The 17,654-nt window shown below is 40.9% G+C and overlaps 1 protein-coding gene across 24 annotated transcripts in view; it reads right to left on the reverse strand.

The window, feature by feature from the left end:
* GKAP1 (G kinase anchoring protein 1) overlaps nucleotides 1-17,654 on the reverse strand; it is an 81,497-nt gene that overhangs the window by 12,968 nt on the left and 50,875 nt on the right. For 13 of the 24 annotated variants that reach the window (XM_070049025.2, XM_070049010.2, XM_070049006.2 and 10 more), the window contains one exon: nucleotides 6,280-6,432. The exons of 8 other annotated variants lie outside the window; for them this stretch is intronic. In XM_070049025.2, the coding sequence (XP_069905126.1) occupies nucleotides 6,280-6,432 (153 nt within the window). Of the gene's footprint in view, nucleotides 1-6,275; nucleotides 6,433-17,654 lie in introns of all 24 variants that reach the window. 3 more of the 24 variants (XM_089315455.1, XM_089315452.1, XM_089315431.1) reach the window with 1 other exon arrangement.

The raw sequence follows: 17,654 nt of genomic DNA on the forward strand, positions 1-17,654 counted from the left end.
ATTTGATGAAGAGGGATTTACTTACCAAATAATTCATACTATAAACACAAGCAATAATTAAAAGTGTGGTCATTGCACTTACATATGACAGAGAAAGATGCCAGAAATGTCAAAAAAAAAAAAAAAAGACTTGATATATAAGAGCTTCTCATAACATAAATATGGCACTTAAAGTTTTTTTAACTTTGAGAGGCAGAGAGAGCGAGCGAGCTTGTGCATAAGGATGCTCCTATCTGCTGTGCGGGTTCACTCCCTCAAATGCCTGGATGTTAGGAGCTGGGAACTCAGTCTAGGTATTCTGCACAGGAGGCAGAAGTTACATTACCAGTTGCCCCAACAGGGTCTGCATTAGCAGAAAGCTAGATTCAGGACCTGGTGAGTACCAAACCCAAGCCCTCATATGTAGCACATGGACATCTTAACAGCTAGGTCAAATGCCTGCCTATAAAGATGGTATTTTTAAAAAGTGAGAAAAGTCTGAACTACAGACTGGTAGTCTATAAAACAAAAGGCCAACTTGGAAAGGTCTATTTATTTATTTATAACTACAAAGTTATACTTTTGACAAGAATATAAATTGATTCTAAATGTAATCACATGAATATTTTAAAAAATTTAGATGAATATGCTTATCACCTTTGAATAGGAAGGCCCTTCTGAAATACACACTGAAGACAGACAACAAAAAGGAAAAGATTGAAATATTTGATAAAAATTTTAAAAATATTATAACAAAATTAACAGGTAAATGGAAAACTGGCAAAAAAAAAAAAAAAAAAAAAATCAATGGCAACCAGTATGACCAAAAACACACAAGAAAATGTGCAATTTCACTAGTAAGCAGACCAGTGTTTTATCAGGTTGGTACATTTAAGAAACTTTTCTGTGGAGGTAATTGGTGGCAATTTATCCATTACCTGAAGTAATTAATATATAAAGACGACTTAACCACTTGACATGCTCACCATCTTATTTAACTGAAAAAGTTCTCCGGTTTCTACATTATTAAGGAAAAGAATATAAGTCCACAGTAAAGCAGGACCACACTAAAATATCAGCAGATTTCTCCAGGATAAAATTAGGTCACTCTTCCCTCACTACATCTGCAAACTGGGATGATAATGTTACCTAGCAATCTCACGACTAACTGTAGGATTAGATAACCTTATGCACTTTGTGTATTAAGACAGTATCCAGAATATATATAACAACCCTTCAAATATTTAATTTTGCTATTACCATTTCCTTATTTTTACTATATTATCTAAATATTATCAACATTTTTACAATAAATATCACTCTTTAAAAGTCATACTACTTCAATGTATACTACTTTAATAAAATCATTTATTTCAACAGAAATTACCTTCTAAGTAGAAGATACTATACCAAAATGAGGATAAAAGACTACATAAGAAAAAGTCTACGTGCACAAGAGACTTGAAATCTAGGAACAGTGACAAGAAAGATGTGATGTGTGAGGCAGACTATAAGAAAAACAAAATGCAGTGAGACAGACAAAAGGAAGGAAAGATCCTATCCCGGTTCTCTGTCTAGTGCTAGGCTGCAGCACTGAGAGAGGACTTCAGGGAGGGGATTAACCTTGAGCAAAGTGGGAAGGGTTTTGTGAAAGGAGTGGTATCTCTAGCAACAAGAAATTTGGAAGACTACATATAGCAAAGTTAATTAAGTTGAGACTATGCAGAACAATACTTTCAGAGTTATCTAATAGTGATTCATAAGAATGTTTTATATCACAAGTCAAAATTAATGTGTACATGTCAGTATATTTAGGTACATATGTGTATATACTGTGTATGCTTCTACATATGCACACACATACAGGTGTCACTCACTTATTCTGACATTTTTGTCCTGTTCCTTTTATTTTTTTCTAAGTGGTGGCAGCAATTTAGTGTATGAAGCCAAATGTTAACAACATTAGAATTAAGGTTGATTTGTCTTCACATTTTAAAAAAGATTTATTTACTTATTTGGAAGGCCAAGCAGCAGAGAGAGAGGGAGGGAGGGAAAGAGGGAGAAAGCAGGAGGGAGGTCTTGGCTAGGTTGAAGCAGCAGCCAGCTACTCCATCTTGTTCTCTCCCATGGGATGTAGGGACCCAAGTTCCTGGGCTACCTTTTGCTGCTTTCCCAGGTAGGAAGCTGTGTTGGATGTGGAGTAGCCAGGACTCAAACTGATGCTCCAGTATGAGATGCTATATCACAAATGATGGTTTAACTTGCTGTGCCACAATGCTGGTACCTACTTTCTCACCTTTAAAAACTCCTGGTGATGGACTGGCGTTGTGCCACAGTAGGTAAAGCTGCAGCCTGCAATGCCAGCATCCTCTATGGGTGCTGGTTCATGTCCCGGCTGCTCCACTTCTAATCCACTTCCCTGCTAATGGCCCAAGCACTTGGGTCTTTGTCACCCACAGAGGAGACCATATAAAGCTCTTGGTTGCTGGCTTTGGCCTGGCCCAGCCACTGGCCATTGCGGCCATCTGGGGGAGTGATCCAGTGGATGGAAGATCTCTCTCTCTGTAACTTTAACTTCAAATAATCTTTTCTTAAAAAATCCCTGATAATATATGCATGTTCAGTTAAAAAGTATTTTAACCTTGGCAGTAAGAGGTGTTTTTGAAAAAGGAATACAATGGAGAGAGAAGGGAGGTAGACATATAGAAGGAAGTAGAGCAATTTTAAATTGGCCTCAATCCCCTTACACTCAATGACTTACTATGACAAGATCCTACCTTGACTACTTACGAAAAGCTCCAAATATCCAGAAAATTTATATATGTATACATACGGCATACATGAGACTAAAAAGAACTAACAATATACAGAATTCAACTATGATTTAGTGACTTGCTTTTTTCATTATGTTCTTGATACTCATCCATGTTGCTATGTATAGCTATAGCATTTCTCTTAATGATTTTGCCATTAAAAACAAATGAATATAGAACATTCTTCTTGAGCAGCTCATCAGTTTAATCTAGTAGAATGTCTAGAATACAGATTATGTCTAACCTTCAACTTTAAAAGTTAATGCCAAATTGTTTTCCAAAATGGTTATGTCAATTTACATTTCCATTGGCACTATGTTGCCCTTGCTTGTTGCCTTTAACCCAGGAGGACTGTCCTGCATAATTCTTTTCAATAGTCTCTACCTTCCTTCAATTTTTTCCTAGGTACTGTGGTAAAATTAGTATTACTCTATAAAACTTGCCTCTCTGCTTAAAAACCTTCAAAAATTATTTACTGTCTACCAATTTAGGCGTTAGAGGTAAGTGTTTGGTGCAGGTTAAGACATTGCGGGGCTAGCTCTCTGCTATGGCCTGAGAAAGCATAAAAGATGGCCCAAGTCTTTGGGTTCCTGCAACCTCGTGGGAGACCCAGAAAAAGCTCCTGGCTCCTGGCTTTGGATTGGCACAGCTCCTGCCAATACGGCCATTTGGGGAGTGAACCAGCAGATGGAAGACCTCTCTTTCTCTCTGCAACTCTGCCTTTCAAATAGATAATAATAATAGTAATAATAAAAAATATTTTTTAAAAAGACACCTCTTGGGTTGCCCACATCCTATTGTTGCACTGAGTTTCAGTCCCACCTCTGCTCCCTATTCTACCTTCCTGCTGTTATACACCAGGAGAGGCAGCAGTGATGGCCAAATGTTTGGGTCTCTGACACCAACATGGAGACCGGATTGAATTCCAGACTCCTGATTCTGGCTTGGCCTAGCCCCAGCAGGTGTAGGTGTTTAGGGAGTGAACCAGCAAATAGAAGATCGATCGATCGATCGATCGATCTCTCTCTCTCTCTCTGCCTTTCAAATAAATAAAAATAAACCAGGCTTTAAATCCTCCACAGTCTTTCCCAGCCTACCTTATCATACTACATTCCTCTATGGACTTCTGTTTTAATTAAACTGGTTGATGCTTTACTGCCTCCATAATTAAGGCATTCCATGTCTTCTTCCTCACCTCTGCATGTTCAATCCTACTGTCCTTTAAGCTTCCAATTTAAATGCAATTTTCTCCTCACAAAGCCACTTCTGATTCTCACTCCTCTAAGTTACTAGAGCACTTTAGCTGAACATGTTTTTTTACCTTTATAAAAATAATTATCTATGAGTATGATATACAACATTTTCTGTGAAACTTTTTTTTTTGAGAGACACAGTGAAAGTGATGTCCTTCTAGAGGTTGTGATAAGAAAAATAAATGCAGACTTAGAGAAATGAGAGATAATATACTTTCCCTATATGATGAAATTTAAGATGTGGCAACCAAGAACTCAGCATAAATCATACCTCTTCCTGGCCCTATGAATTCAGGATTAGGGTATGAGGAGAGGAAGTATCCTTTTCTCCTTAGGTATTTTAGATAGTATTGGTCTGTAACAGAGGTTGGCAAACCTCTACTGTAAAAGGCCCAACAGTTAATTTAGGCTTTACAGATCACATACAGTCTGTCACAATCTTTATCAATTTCTTTTATATATTTAAAGATGAGGAAAGTGGTGACAGGCTTTTGGCTTCATGGTTAAGACACCCCTTGGGACACCCATATGGGAGTGCTTGGGTTCCAGTCCCAGCTCTGCTCCCAATCCAAGCCTCCTCCTAATGCACACTCTGGGAAGTAGTAAGTGACGGTTCAAATAGCTGGGTCTCTGGTATCCATGTGGGAGATGGACTGAGCTCCTGGCTGTCAGCTTTGGCTTGGCCTAGCTGCGACTACTGTGGGCATCTGGAGAATAACCTTGCAGACAGGAGCTCTGTCTCTGCCTCTCAAATATACAAATAAAAATTAATAATAAAAAATGTAAATAGTAGGGTGGGCATCTGGCTTGGAAGTTAAGATGATGGTCAGGATAACCATGTCCCATACTGCAGAACCTAGCTTAGATTTCTGGTTCTGACTCCTGACTACAGCTTCCTGCTAATGCAGACCTTTGGAGGTGGGGATGATGACTCAAATAATTGGGTCCTTGCCACCCATGTGGGAGACAGACCTGAACTGAGTTTCTAGGTTCTGGCTTCAGCCCCAACTTGTGGCTGTTGTGGGAATTTAGGGACTGGATGGGATCCAGTGGGTGTGATCCTGCTCTCTCCAACAGAGATGGAACTGAAAAATGCTGTGTCATGAATATGGAGCTACATTATTCATTTTTAAAAACTGAAAATATCATTCCAATATTTTTTAAATCTAAGTACTGTTCTTAGCTTATGGTCTTTCAAAGGCAGACCACCCACCACGACTGCTGTTGGCCACAGCTTGCCTTGTTGTACAATATAATTATCTAACTTGTTAATTTCACAGAAAAGATCTTTGTAACTCAATTCCAATCTGTTTCTTTGGCCATGCTATCTCACAGTCTCTGTACTACACTTCACTGTAGTTTCCTGAGTATTCAGTCTATGGTCTTCATAATGCCTGGCCTCTGTTCTTAGGGTTCCCTTAGGCTACAAACCCTTTGTTTCTCAGATTACACAGTTACTCATCATTCAACTCCTACCTCAAATGTCACTTCTTAACATACCCATCACAGTTCACCTAAACAGTATTCTATTGCCTTATCCACTCAAAGCCTGTTTTTCACTGTTCTTCTATCCCTTAAAGTCTTCATCGTGCTGAATAACAATGCCTTTACAGATCTGCCTTCTCCTATTTTCACTACTTTTGATTGAGTACCTAAGGTAAGAAGGGTCTTGGGGCCGGCGCTGTGGCGTAGCAGGTAAAGCCATTGCCTGCAGTGCCGACATCACATATGGGTGCCAGTTCAAGACCCAGCTGCTCCACTTCCCATCCAGCTCTCTGCTGTTCCTGGCTCCTGGCTTCGTATCGGCACAGGTTCGGCTGTTGCGGCCATCTGGGGAGTGACCCAGTGGATGGAAGGCTGGAAGACCTCTCTTTCTCTCTGCTTCTCCTCTCTCTGTGTAACTGTGACTTTCAAGCAAATAAATCATTTAAAAAAAAAAAAAAAAAAAAAGAAGGGTCTCAACTATCCTGGTGTCCTGCTTCCTCACACCAGTGGCTAACAGTACACAGAATATAGCACATGCTCAGTAAATACTCATCAATGAATGAACTACATACTTCATGCTTTGAATATTTATATCTTTGTGTGATAATGACTAAAATATTATCTAATGACTAAGATATTATCTAAAACTGTTACTTTATACAATCATAATTGGATTCCACAGCTTACTTTTTTAAAAAAATCTTGCATTTTAATTTCACTATTTTAACAGAATTTTCTACTTTACATGCCTGGTTGTGTTCATGAGCTGTGCAATTATCTGTTCCATTATAGTCTGTAAGCTGTTCTCTTCTTTTTTCTCTAATAAGAATTTTATGAACATCATCTTCCAGTCTATTGAAGAATCCTCCATCATGTGATAAAGTCTGAGAAGAACTCAATTCCTGTCAAAAATGAATATGATTTACTATCATTCAACACAAAAGTGTATGCATTAATAAACCTAGTCAGTCTCTAGAGGAATAAAGAATCAAAAGGAATCTGCTAATTAAGAGACAATCAACCCCTTGGTTCTGGAAGATAAACAGTTAAGATACATTTGGAAATGTCCTTTTCTTCCTTCTTAATAGTTTTGGGCTTGGGAATGCTTGATTTTAAAATTTTTGTTAGTCACACACAATTCACCCATGTAATGTGTACAAGTCAATGGTTATTTAATATATTCAAAGAGTTGTAAAACTACTACCACAATCAATCCTGTAACATTTTCATCACTTTAAAAAGAAACACTGCACTCATTAGCAGTCACTCCCCATTTTCCTCCTAATGCTTCTCCCAGCCCCAGGCAATATTCATCTACTATCAACTTATTCTAGACATTTCATGTAAATGAAATAATCTAGTACCTTTTTTGCAACTGGCTTATTTGACTTAGCAAACTGTTCTAAAGGTTCGTCCATCTTATGGCATACCTCAGTATTTCATTTCTTATTACCAAATAATAGCTTATTCTACATTTTTCTATCCATTTGGGTTGATAAGCATTTGGATTATTTCACTTTTTGGCTATTAGGGATAATGCTGCTATGACCATTCATGCATAAGATTTTGTGTGGATGTGTTTTCAACTATATTGGATATATACCTACAAATGGAATTGCTGGGTCACAGTCTGTTAACTTTATGTTTATTTTTTGAGATGCTACCAGATATAATCAGCAGTGCAAATAAGTTCCAATTTCCCCATATTCGTCACCAACATTTGTTATTATTTGTCTTTGTGATTACAGGCACCTTTGTGGGTAATGAAGTGGTTTCTCATCATGGTTCTGAGTTACATTTCCCTGATGACTAACGATGAATACCATTTGTGTGCTTATTAGACATTTATATATCTTTCTGGGAAAATGTCTACTCATCTTTTTTGATGATTTTAAATTTTATTTGAATGGCATGGAGACAGTGAAACAGAGACAGGCAGAGGAGAGAGAACTCTCCCATCCACTGGTTCACTCCCGAAATGTGAACAACAGCCTTGGAGGGGCCAGGCTGAAATCAGGGATAGGAACTCAATCAAGGTCTCCAATGAAGATTGAACCATCACCTGCTGCTGCCTCCCAGGGTGCACATTAGTAGGAAAGCAGACTAAGGAGCACAGTCAGGACTTGATCCCAAGCATTCTGATATGGGACCTGGGTGTCTTAACCACTGAACAAAGTGCCTGCCTCCTTTTTGCTCACTTTTTGCCTTGGTTACTTGCCTTTTTTTGAGTTCTTGATGTACTTTACATACAAACACATCTTACCAAATATAATTTACAAATATATTTTTCCTGTGAATATTTTGCACCTTCTTCCTTCATGGTATCTCTGTGCATCACAGAAGGTTTACATTTTTCATAAAGTCTAAATTCAAGAAATCATGACAAAAATTCAAGGTCCCAAGAACTTACTCCTATATTTTCTTCTCAGAGCTTCATAGTTTTAGCTCTTATATTTAGTTCTTTTTTTTTTTTTTTTTTTTTTTTTTTTTTTTTTTTTTTGACAGGCAGAGTGGACAGTGAGAGAGAGAGACAGAGAGAGAAAGGTCTTCCTTTGCCGTTGGTTCACCCTCCAATGGCCACCGCTGCAGCCGGCGCACCGCGCTGATCCGATGGCAGGAGCCAGGATCCAGGTGCTTCTCCTGGTCTCCCATGGGGTGCAGGGCCCAAGCACCTGGGCCATCCTCCACTGCACTCCCTGGCCATAGCAGAGAGCTGGCCTGGAAGAGGGGCAACCGGGACAGAATCCGGCGCCCCGACCGGGACTAGAACCCGGTGTGCCGGCGCCGCAAGGTGGAGGATTAGCCTATTGAGCCACGGCGCCGGCTCTATATTTAGTTCTAATATGCATTCTGAATTAATTATCGGCATAGTGTGAAGAAGGGGTAGAAATTCAGTCTCCTGCATATGGATATCCAGCATCATTGGTTGAGAAGGCAGTTATTCTTTAACCCAACGAATTGTCATGGCACCTTTGTCCAAAATCTACTAAATATAAATATCAGTGTTTGCTGCTGGACTCTCCATTGTATCCCATCAACCAAATCAACCAATATGCCTACCATGCTATGTTGATTACTTTAAGCTTGTGCTGCCTAACCTTTTACATTTAAAAATCTTTATGTAAGTTCTTTATGCCAATAAAGATATCTCAAGAGATTAAAATGTTTTGTCACCTATCTCCTCAGCCCACATTTCTTCATGATAAAAACATTAAAATGCCTTTCTTCCAGTTTTTATAAAGAAAAATATACAGTACACTGTCTGATCTATAGTCTCCAATTGTGTACCAGAATGTCAATGCTTTTGATTACCATCTAATTATAAGTTAGTACTGTGAAACAGCCCTTCCTCACACCACCCTCCCCAGGCTGATAACCACAATTACACCATTAACTTTATGACATCAATTTATATTCCACATGACTGAGATCATCTGGCACTTATCTTTCTGTGCCTGGCCTATTTCACTTAACATAATGACCTCCAGTTCCATCCATGTTGTTGCAAATGACAAACATCCCATTCATTTTATGCCTGAGTAGTATTCCCTTGTGTATATTACTACTTTTCCCCTTTTTTAAAAAAAAAAAAATTAAAAGATGTGTTTGTTTGAAAGGTAGAGTGGGAGGAAGAGACAGATTCTACTGATTCACTTCCCAAAAGGCCACAACAGCCAGGGCTGGGCCAGGTTGAGGCCAGGAGCCTGGAACTCCATCTGTCTCCTGTGTGGGTGGCAGGGACCCAAGTACTTGGACAATTTTCTGCTGCTTTCTCAAGACACATTAGCAGGGATCTGGATTGGAAGCAGATCAGCTAGGGCGCAAACTGACACTCTGATATGGGATGCCAGCACTGCAGGCACTGGCTCACGCTGCTGCACCACACCAGCTCTTACCACTTTTTCTTTACCTATGTTTCAGTTGATGAACATTTCAGGTTTCCATTTCTTGGCTATATGTGACTAGTGCTGTAAGAACATGGGAGTAACTGGTTTCATTTCCCTGGTATACATACCTGGTAGTATGGCTGCTGGATCATTCGGTAGTCTATTTTTAGGTGAGAAACCTCACACTGTTTTCCATAATGGCTACACTAATTTATATTCCTATCACAGTGGGCAAGGGTCCCCTTTTTTCCAAATCCTCACTGGCAGTTGTCATCTTTTGTTATTGATAGCAGCCAATCTAACTGGAGTTGGGTTGATATATCACTGCTTTTTTTTTTTTTTTTTTAACACTTTAATAGTTTTATATTTAAAAACAAAGATTGTGAGGTAGCAATACAAAGAGTTTCGATATTCCCCTAACCCCATTTACCCTATTATTAACATCTCATATAAGTATATTTGTCACAATTAATGAGCCACAGTCAGCCCCCCCCCCCCCCTTTTAAATCCAAAATCCTTTTATCCCTCCACCCATTCTAGCCTCTAGTTACAAACATTCTGTGTTTGGGCAGGCTTTAAAATTTTTAGCTCCTACATGTAAGGGAGAACACAGGGTATCTGTCTGTTTCTGGCTTATTTCACTCAGCATGATGTGTCCTCCAGTTCCATCCATTTTGTACAAATGACAGTATTTCTTTTTTTATATAGCTGAACAGTATTCCACTGTGGATATATAACACATTTTCTATATCCATTCATCTAATTATGGGCACCTTAGTAAATGCCATTATTTGGCTACTGTGAACAGCTTTAAACATGGTAGAAAAGATAGCTTTTACACAATTAATTTAAGTATTTTGGGTATATACCTAGTAGTGGGATTGCTGGATCATATGGCAGTTCCATTGATTGCTATAAACTTCCCTCAGTATTAAACTGATGTGCTATGTTTTCATTTTCTTCTTTCAAAAGATTTAATTTCCTTTTCAATTTCTTCAATGATCCATTGGTCACTTAATAGCATGTTACTCAATTTCCATGTATTTGTAAATTTTCTATTGTTTGTCTTGTTGTTGATTAGGCTTTTATTCCCTTATGGTCTGAGAGATACATGGTATGATTTCAGTGGTTTTACATTTGCTGAGACTTGATTTGTGGCCTAACATATGCTCTATCCTAGAAAATGTCCCATGTGCTGATAAGGATAGTATGTATACTATAGCTGTTGGGCGAAATGTTCTATAAATGTCTGTTAGGATCATTTACTCAATAGTATGACTCCACTCTGATGTAACTTTGTTGGTTTTTCTGTCTGGATGATCTGCCCATTGATGACAATGGAGTGCTGAAGTCCCCCACTATTACTATTACTATTACTATTTCTCTCTGTCTTTAGGTTAAATATTTACTGTATATACCAGAGTTGTCTTTGTGCTGGGTGCATATATATTTATGATTCTTATATTTTTTTGCTGAATAGATCCTATCAACATATAATGTTCTTTTTACAGTTTGTGATTTAAAGTTTTATTTGATATGATTATAGCTACTCCCACTGGTCTTTTGGTTTCCACTTGCATAGTATTATCTTTTTCTAACCCTTCACTTTCAGTTTATGTGCATTTTTCTCTGTGAAAAGCATTTCTTAGCCAGCACTGCGGCTCAATAAGCTAATCGTCCGCCTGCAGCGCCGGCACACCAAGTTCTAGTCCTCGTCGGGGCACCAGATTCTGTCCCGGTTGCCCCTCTTCCAGGCCAGCTCTCTGCTGTGGCCCGGGAGTGCAGTGGAGGATGGCCCAAGTGCTTGGGCCCTGCACCCACATGGGAGACCAGGATAAGTACCTGGCTCCTGGCTTCGGATCAGTGCGATGCGCCAGCCGCAGTGTGCCAGCCGCGGTGGCCATTGGAGGGTGAACCAACGGCAAAAGGAAGACCTTTCTCTCTGTCTCTCTCTCACTGTCCACTCTGCCCGTCGAAAAAAAAAAAAAGAAAAAGAAAAAGAAAAAGAAAAAGAAAATGAAAACGAAAAAGAAAAGCATTTCTTATAGCCAACATATAGTTGGGTATTGGCTTTTCTATCCATTCAGCCAACCTGGATCTTTTGAATGGGCAATTTAATCCATTTGCATTCAAGGTTAACACTGACAGATTAAAACTCCTGTCATTTTTGTTGATTCATTAATTGCAGCTGGTATTTTAGTGAATTATGTACTGTCAAAAGTGTTTTCATGAGGTTTACTTCTAATGTAAGAGATGTAATGAATGTTTTCTTCAGGATTTCTTGTAAGACTCATCTAGTGGTGATAAATTCTCAGATTTTCCTTATCTGGAGAACATTTTATATCTCCTTCACTTCTTTAAAGATTTATTTATTTGAAAGGCAGAAATACAGAGAGGGAGAGAGAAATCATCTTCCATCTCCTTGTTCACTCCCCAAATGGCCACAATGGCCAAGGCTGGGCCAGGCCAAAGGCAGGAGCCAGGAGCTACTTCGGAGTTTCCCATGTGGGTGTAGGGGTCCAAGTACTTGCGCCATCTTCCTCTGCTTTCCCAGGTGCATTAGCAGGGAGCTGGAATGGAAGTGGAGAAGCTGGGACTTGAATCAGCACCCATGTGGGATACTGGCACTGCGGGTGGGGGCTTAACCTACTATGCCACAGTTCCGGACCCTCTACTTCACTTCCAAAGGATAGCTTTGCTGTATATAAAGTTTTGTTGGAAGTGTTTTTCTTTCAAAACTTGCAATTAATCACCCCCCTCTCTTCTGGCCTGTAGGGTTTTGTTGAGAATCTTCTGTTAGTCTAATTAATTTTCCTTTATATATAACTCGATGTTTTCTTACTGCTTTTAGGATTCTCTCCTTGTCCTTAATTTTTGACAATTTGACTATAATATGCCTTGGAGAAGGTCTTTTCTGATTGAGCATGTCTGGGGTCCTTTGAGCTTCCTGTATCTCAATGTCCAAATCTCTTTCAAGACTTAGGAAGTTTTTGTTTGTTTGTTTGTTTGTTTTTTGTTTGTTTGTTTGTTTTTTTTTTGACAGGCAGAGTGGACAGTGAGAGAGAGAGAGACAGAGAGAAAGGTCTTCCTTTTGCCGTTGGTTCACCCTCCAATGGCCGCCGCGGCCGGCCGGCGCGCTGCGGCTGGCGCACCACGCTGATCCGATGGCAGGAGCCAGGTACTTATCCTGGTCTCCCATGGGGCGCAGGGCTCAAGCACTTGGACCATCCTCCACTACACTCCTGGGCCACAGCAGAGAGCTGGTCTGGAAGAGGGGCAACCGGGACAGAATCCAGCGCCCCGACTGGGACTAGAACCCGGTGTGCCGGCGCCGCAAGGCGGAGGATTAGCCTAGTGAGCCGTGGCGCCGGCCAGGAAGTTTTCAACTATTACTTCACTCAGTAGTTCTCCTTCTCTTCCCTTCCCAGAATCTCTTAATATAATATCTGCTTACTGGACTCACATTGTGGCGTAGTGAGTTAAGACACCACCTAGGACACTGCCATCCCACATGAGCACCAGTTCAAGTCCCAGCTATTTCACCTCCAACCCAGCCCCCTGCTAATGTACCTGCAAAAGCAGAAGATGGTACCTGCCATCTACATGGGAGACCTGGATGGAGTTCCTAGCTCCTAGCTTCAGCCTGGTCCAGTCTCAGCCATTGTAGCCATTTAGGGAGAGAAGCGGCAGATGGAAAATTGATTTAAATTTGCCTTTCAAATAAATAAATCTTTTTAAGAAAAATCTGTTCACTTAATGGGATCCTACATGTTGTGTAGGCTTTCTTCATTCTTTTAAATTGTATTCTCTTTATTTTTGTCTCACTGGGTTGTATCAAAGGTCTTGTTCTCCAGATATGATATTCTTTATTCTGCTTGGTCTATTCTCTTGTTGAAGCTCTCAACTGTGTTATTTGAAATTTTTAGCTCCAAAATTTGTTTGGTTCTCATTATGACTTCTATCTCTTTACTAAACTTCTCATTCGTATCATTTGTTTTCCTAATTTCTTTAAATTAGCTGTATTCTCTTGTACCCCTACTGAGTTTCCTTAGAATCTGAATTCTTTTATAGGCATAACACAGATTTCTTTCAAGTCAGAATGTATTTCTGGAGATCCACTGTGTTCTTTTAGAGGTGTCATGCTTCCTTCATTTTTCCTGTGTCCCTATGTTGTTGATGTTCGTACATCTGGTCTAACCCTTTCTTTTTCTTACTTTGGCTCTAGATGAGCCCAGAAATGTAACCTCTGAGTGATTTCTTCAGTAGTAATAAGTATCAACAGTGTCTACCAGTGCCACAACCATCCAGACAGCAGACATAGTAGTATGACTTTAAGGTGGATGTGAGCTTCCAAAGGTGTCTGTCTTTAGTCCCCGGAGAGTTGGGTGCCAACCACACTGGATTTGTGATGACTGTAGCCATGCTTTGGGGGTGCTGTGGGATACAGACGGAGCTGTTCTCTTGTCCTGCCCCACAAGGCAAGTCTGAATAATGCTGGTGGTTGTGGCACTAATAGCTAGAACCCTCAAACTGTGTAATATGGATAGTACCTTATCCAAGTACTGGTAGGGCTTCTAGCACCAAGAGCCCAAGTCCCAGCACTGGGAAATGTTAAAGGGGAACTAGCCCAAGCACCACAGGGAAAATACAGATTATCCTGAGGATAGGGCACTGGCAGCTGTAGGTCTGCAGGTGGGTTCTTCCCTAGGTCCTATGTGGTACGAGAATACTTTAGGTTTTAATAAATTTGCATCACTCTGATGCAATCTTTTATGACGTTTTACTCAGCATGTTGTTGCCTGGATCTGTAAACCCATCCATTTTTCTGATTTATCCATTCTACTGAAGAATAACATTTGACTATTCCTGGAGGGGTGGAAGTAGGCTGGGCCATTACACATATAAACATTCCTGTATATGGCTCTTAGCAGACACATACAAGTTTCTTTAGGGGTGTGGACAAGTACCACAACTACTAGTCATAACTTATATCAAAGGTCAGCAAACGACCTGCTGCCTTTTATGCAAATGAAGTTTACTAGACCACAACCATCCTCATTCATTAAGTTTATGGCTGCTTTTATACAATGAAGAATTGAGAATCTGTGATGAGACCAGTTGCACCTCAAAGCCTAAAATATTTGCCACCTTGTCATTTACAGGAAACACTTGCTGCACCCTGAATTACAATGAATAATCAACTTCAAGAACACCAAATCCTTGTAAAATATTTGTAGTAATTTTTATTCCCATCAATATAAATTGATCTGCAACTCTATAATCTCTGAATCTTGACATTTTCAAAGTTCATAGTTTTGTCTATGAGGTATATAAGGCAAAAAATTGGTTTCTCAGTGTGATCTCAATTTGCGTTTCTCCAATGAGTAGCAAGCGTGAACATTTTCTGTTTTGTTATATTTTCTGTTTGTGAAATGGCTAATGTCTTGTGCCTATTTTTAAAAATATTTCTATGAGAGGCTGGCGCTGTGGTGTAGCGGGTAAAGCCACTGCCTGCAGTGCCGGCATCCCATATGGGTGCCAGTTTGACTCCCAGCTGCTCCACTTCTGATCCAGCTCTCTGCCATGGACTGGGAAAACAGTAGAAGATGCCCCAAGTGCTTGGGCCCCTGCACCTACATGGAAGACCCAGAGGAGGCTCTTGGCTTTGGATTGGCGCAGCTCCAGCCTGCGGCCAATTGGGGAGTGAACCAGCGGATGGAAGGCCTCTCTCTCTCTCTCTCTATGCCTTTCCTTCTCTCTGTGTAGCTCTTTCAAATAAGTAAATAAATCTTTAAAAAAATTTCTATGAGACAGTGAACATTTGGAGTTTTTCTCTACCTTAAATACTATTCCTTTATCAGTTCTATGTATTGAAAAAACTGTCTTTGCACTTAGACCTTGTCTTTACATTCTCTGTGGTATTTTATGGAAAATAAGTTATTAATTTTGAATGATACCCAATTTATCAAACTTTTGTTTCACAGTTTAAAGATTTTTTTTTATTTGAAAGGCAGAGTTACAGAGAGGTGGGGGCAGAGAGAGATGTTTTCCATCCACTGGTTCACTCCCCCAAAATGCCGCAGTGGCCAGAGTGGAGCTGGTCAGAAGCCAAGTGCCAGGAGCTTCATCTGGGTTTCCCATGTATGTGGCAGGGGCCCAAGGTCTTGAGCCATCCTCTGTTGCTTTCCCAGGCACATTGATAGGGAGCTAGATCAGAAGTGGAGCAACTGGGAGTCGAACTGGTGTTCACATGGGATATCAGAACTGCAGGCAGAGGCTTTACCCACTATGCCACAGTGCTGGCCCCCATAGTTAAGTTTCAAATGTAACAGTTAAGTTACATTTAAAGTATTTTTTACATTAAGTTACATTAAGTGTTTTTTAAATCTTTACCCCTAACGTCAGAAATATAGTCTCCAAAATATTTTCTAATCCTGAAAGCTATAGATTGGAACCAAAATGGTGGCTGAGTAAGAGGCTTCAGTGACCACCTCCCTGCAGATACACCAATGTGAACTATCTGCACATGAAGTTACCTTCCCAGGAGCTAGGGAAGCCATGAGAGAGACCACAGTGCCTTGTCTTGTTGTAGGAAAAGCCACATCGAAGAAGGCAAAGCCCCGCCTACCTCATCCTCCCCAGCTGCAAGCAGCACAGCATGGAGAGACTCCTACAGGGAGATGGAGCGCAGACTGAATCCCAAAAAGTTCAGCGAGGGCCTGGCGTTGTGGTGTACTGGGTAAAGCCCCTACCTACAGCACTGGTATCCCGCATGGGTGCCAGTTCAAGTTCCGGCTGCTCCACTTCAAATCCAGCTCCCTGCTGATGTGCTTGGGAAAGCAAAGGAAGACAGCCCAAAAGTAGGGGTCACACAGGAGACCTGGAAGAAGTTCCAGGCTCCTAGCTTTGGTCTGGCCCAGCCCTGGCTGTTGCAGCCATCTGGGGAGTGAACCAGCGGATGGAAGATCTCTCTCCATATCTCCCTCTCTATATATAATTCTGCCTTTTAAATAAATAAAATAAATCTTAAAAAATCAGTCAGACTGAGCATTCCTGACCGCCAGGCCCATATATTTTGAGTGAATGTTTCGAGCCTCCACAGCCAGATGACCTCTGCCACTCGTCCCCCAACTACCAGCCTAAAGACATCAGGAGAGGGATCTCAGAGCTGGGCCTACCATATTGAGACCCAGTACCTGATAAAGCCTAAAGGCCTCTGGCCCCTGCAGCTCTGCCTCGCATTAGGCAGAGACGTGAGCTGGGGGTGGGCTTAATGGACACCCCTGGGACTTTGTAGGGACCTGTGACTGAGAATCAGGTGTGACCAGCCTAGGCCCTGTCTGGGTGGCCTTTATCACTCTCCTCCAACCTTGAAAAGACAGCTGGGCATATCCTAATGGTATCTGTCCTAAGGGCAGGGCCTATCGACAGAGTCTCTGGACTTGCCCCAGTTTCAGGCAGAGAACTATACCCTGGTGAGACAGACATGGTCTGGTGTGTGTCATCACCAGCCTCTGCAGGCCTGGTGACTGTGAGATCCAGGTGTGACACACTTAGGGGCTGCCTGAATAGCTGAGGGGCTGCCTCTATCATCCTCCTCCATCCCCACAACCATCGGCGGATAACATGGAATCACAGGACTCAATGTTAGCCTGATAACATCCATTAACTGGGCAGATCCTAATGGTCCCTTGTCCCCAGGTTAGTGCCTGCAGATAGATCTCTAGACTGTTTCAGTGCTCAGGAGAGTTGTGCAGTCCCAGTTTGAGTAGTATTTTATCCCAGCCAACAATACCAGTGGGGCAATAAGCCCACCTCAGCAACAGACAGGCCATAGCAGGGTAAGCTTTGGTTTTACCCCACAAGCTACACTGATCTTGGTGGGCTGACGGCTCTGCATGCCATTTAGTTTTATGGCATTTATGGACACAGGACAAGGAGCCTGAACCTACCATAGGCCCAGGAAAAGGCTTGCAGGGACAGACTACCCCTTTTAGGCATTTCCCCAGCTGATACTAAACAACACATCAGTTGCAGATTTAGGACAAATTTGAGTTTGGAAAGTATTTTATGACTGGATCAGTAAAAACATATCAACAAAGAACCTAGGTAAACCAGTTTAGGGTGCTTTCTAGTGTTGAAACACCAAAAGTGTCCTTAGGCACAGAGAAAATAAACAGACTGCTTAGAATTTTTAGAAGCATAGCTATAAAGAAAGCCATATTATTATAATCCTT

Source organism: Oryctolagus cuniculus, chromosome 1 (genome assembly GCF_051225735.1).
Source record: "Oryctolagus cuniculus isolate XC-2025 breed Fujian yellow rabbit chromosome 1, ASM5122573v1, whole genome shotgun sequence".
Classification (NCBI taxonomy): domain Eukaryota; kingdom Metazoa; phylum Chordata; class Mammalia; order Lagomorpha; family Leporidae; genus Oryctolagus; species Oryctolagus cuniculus.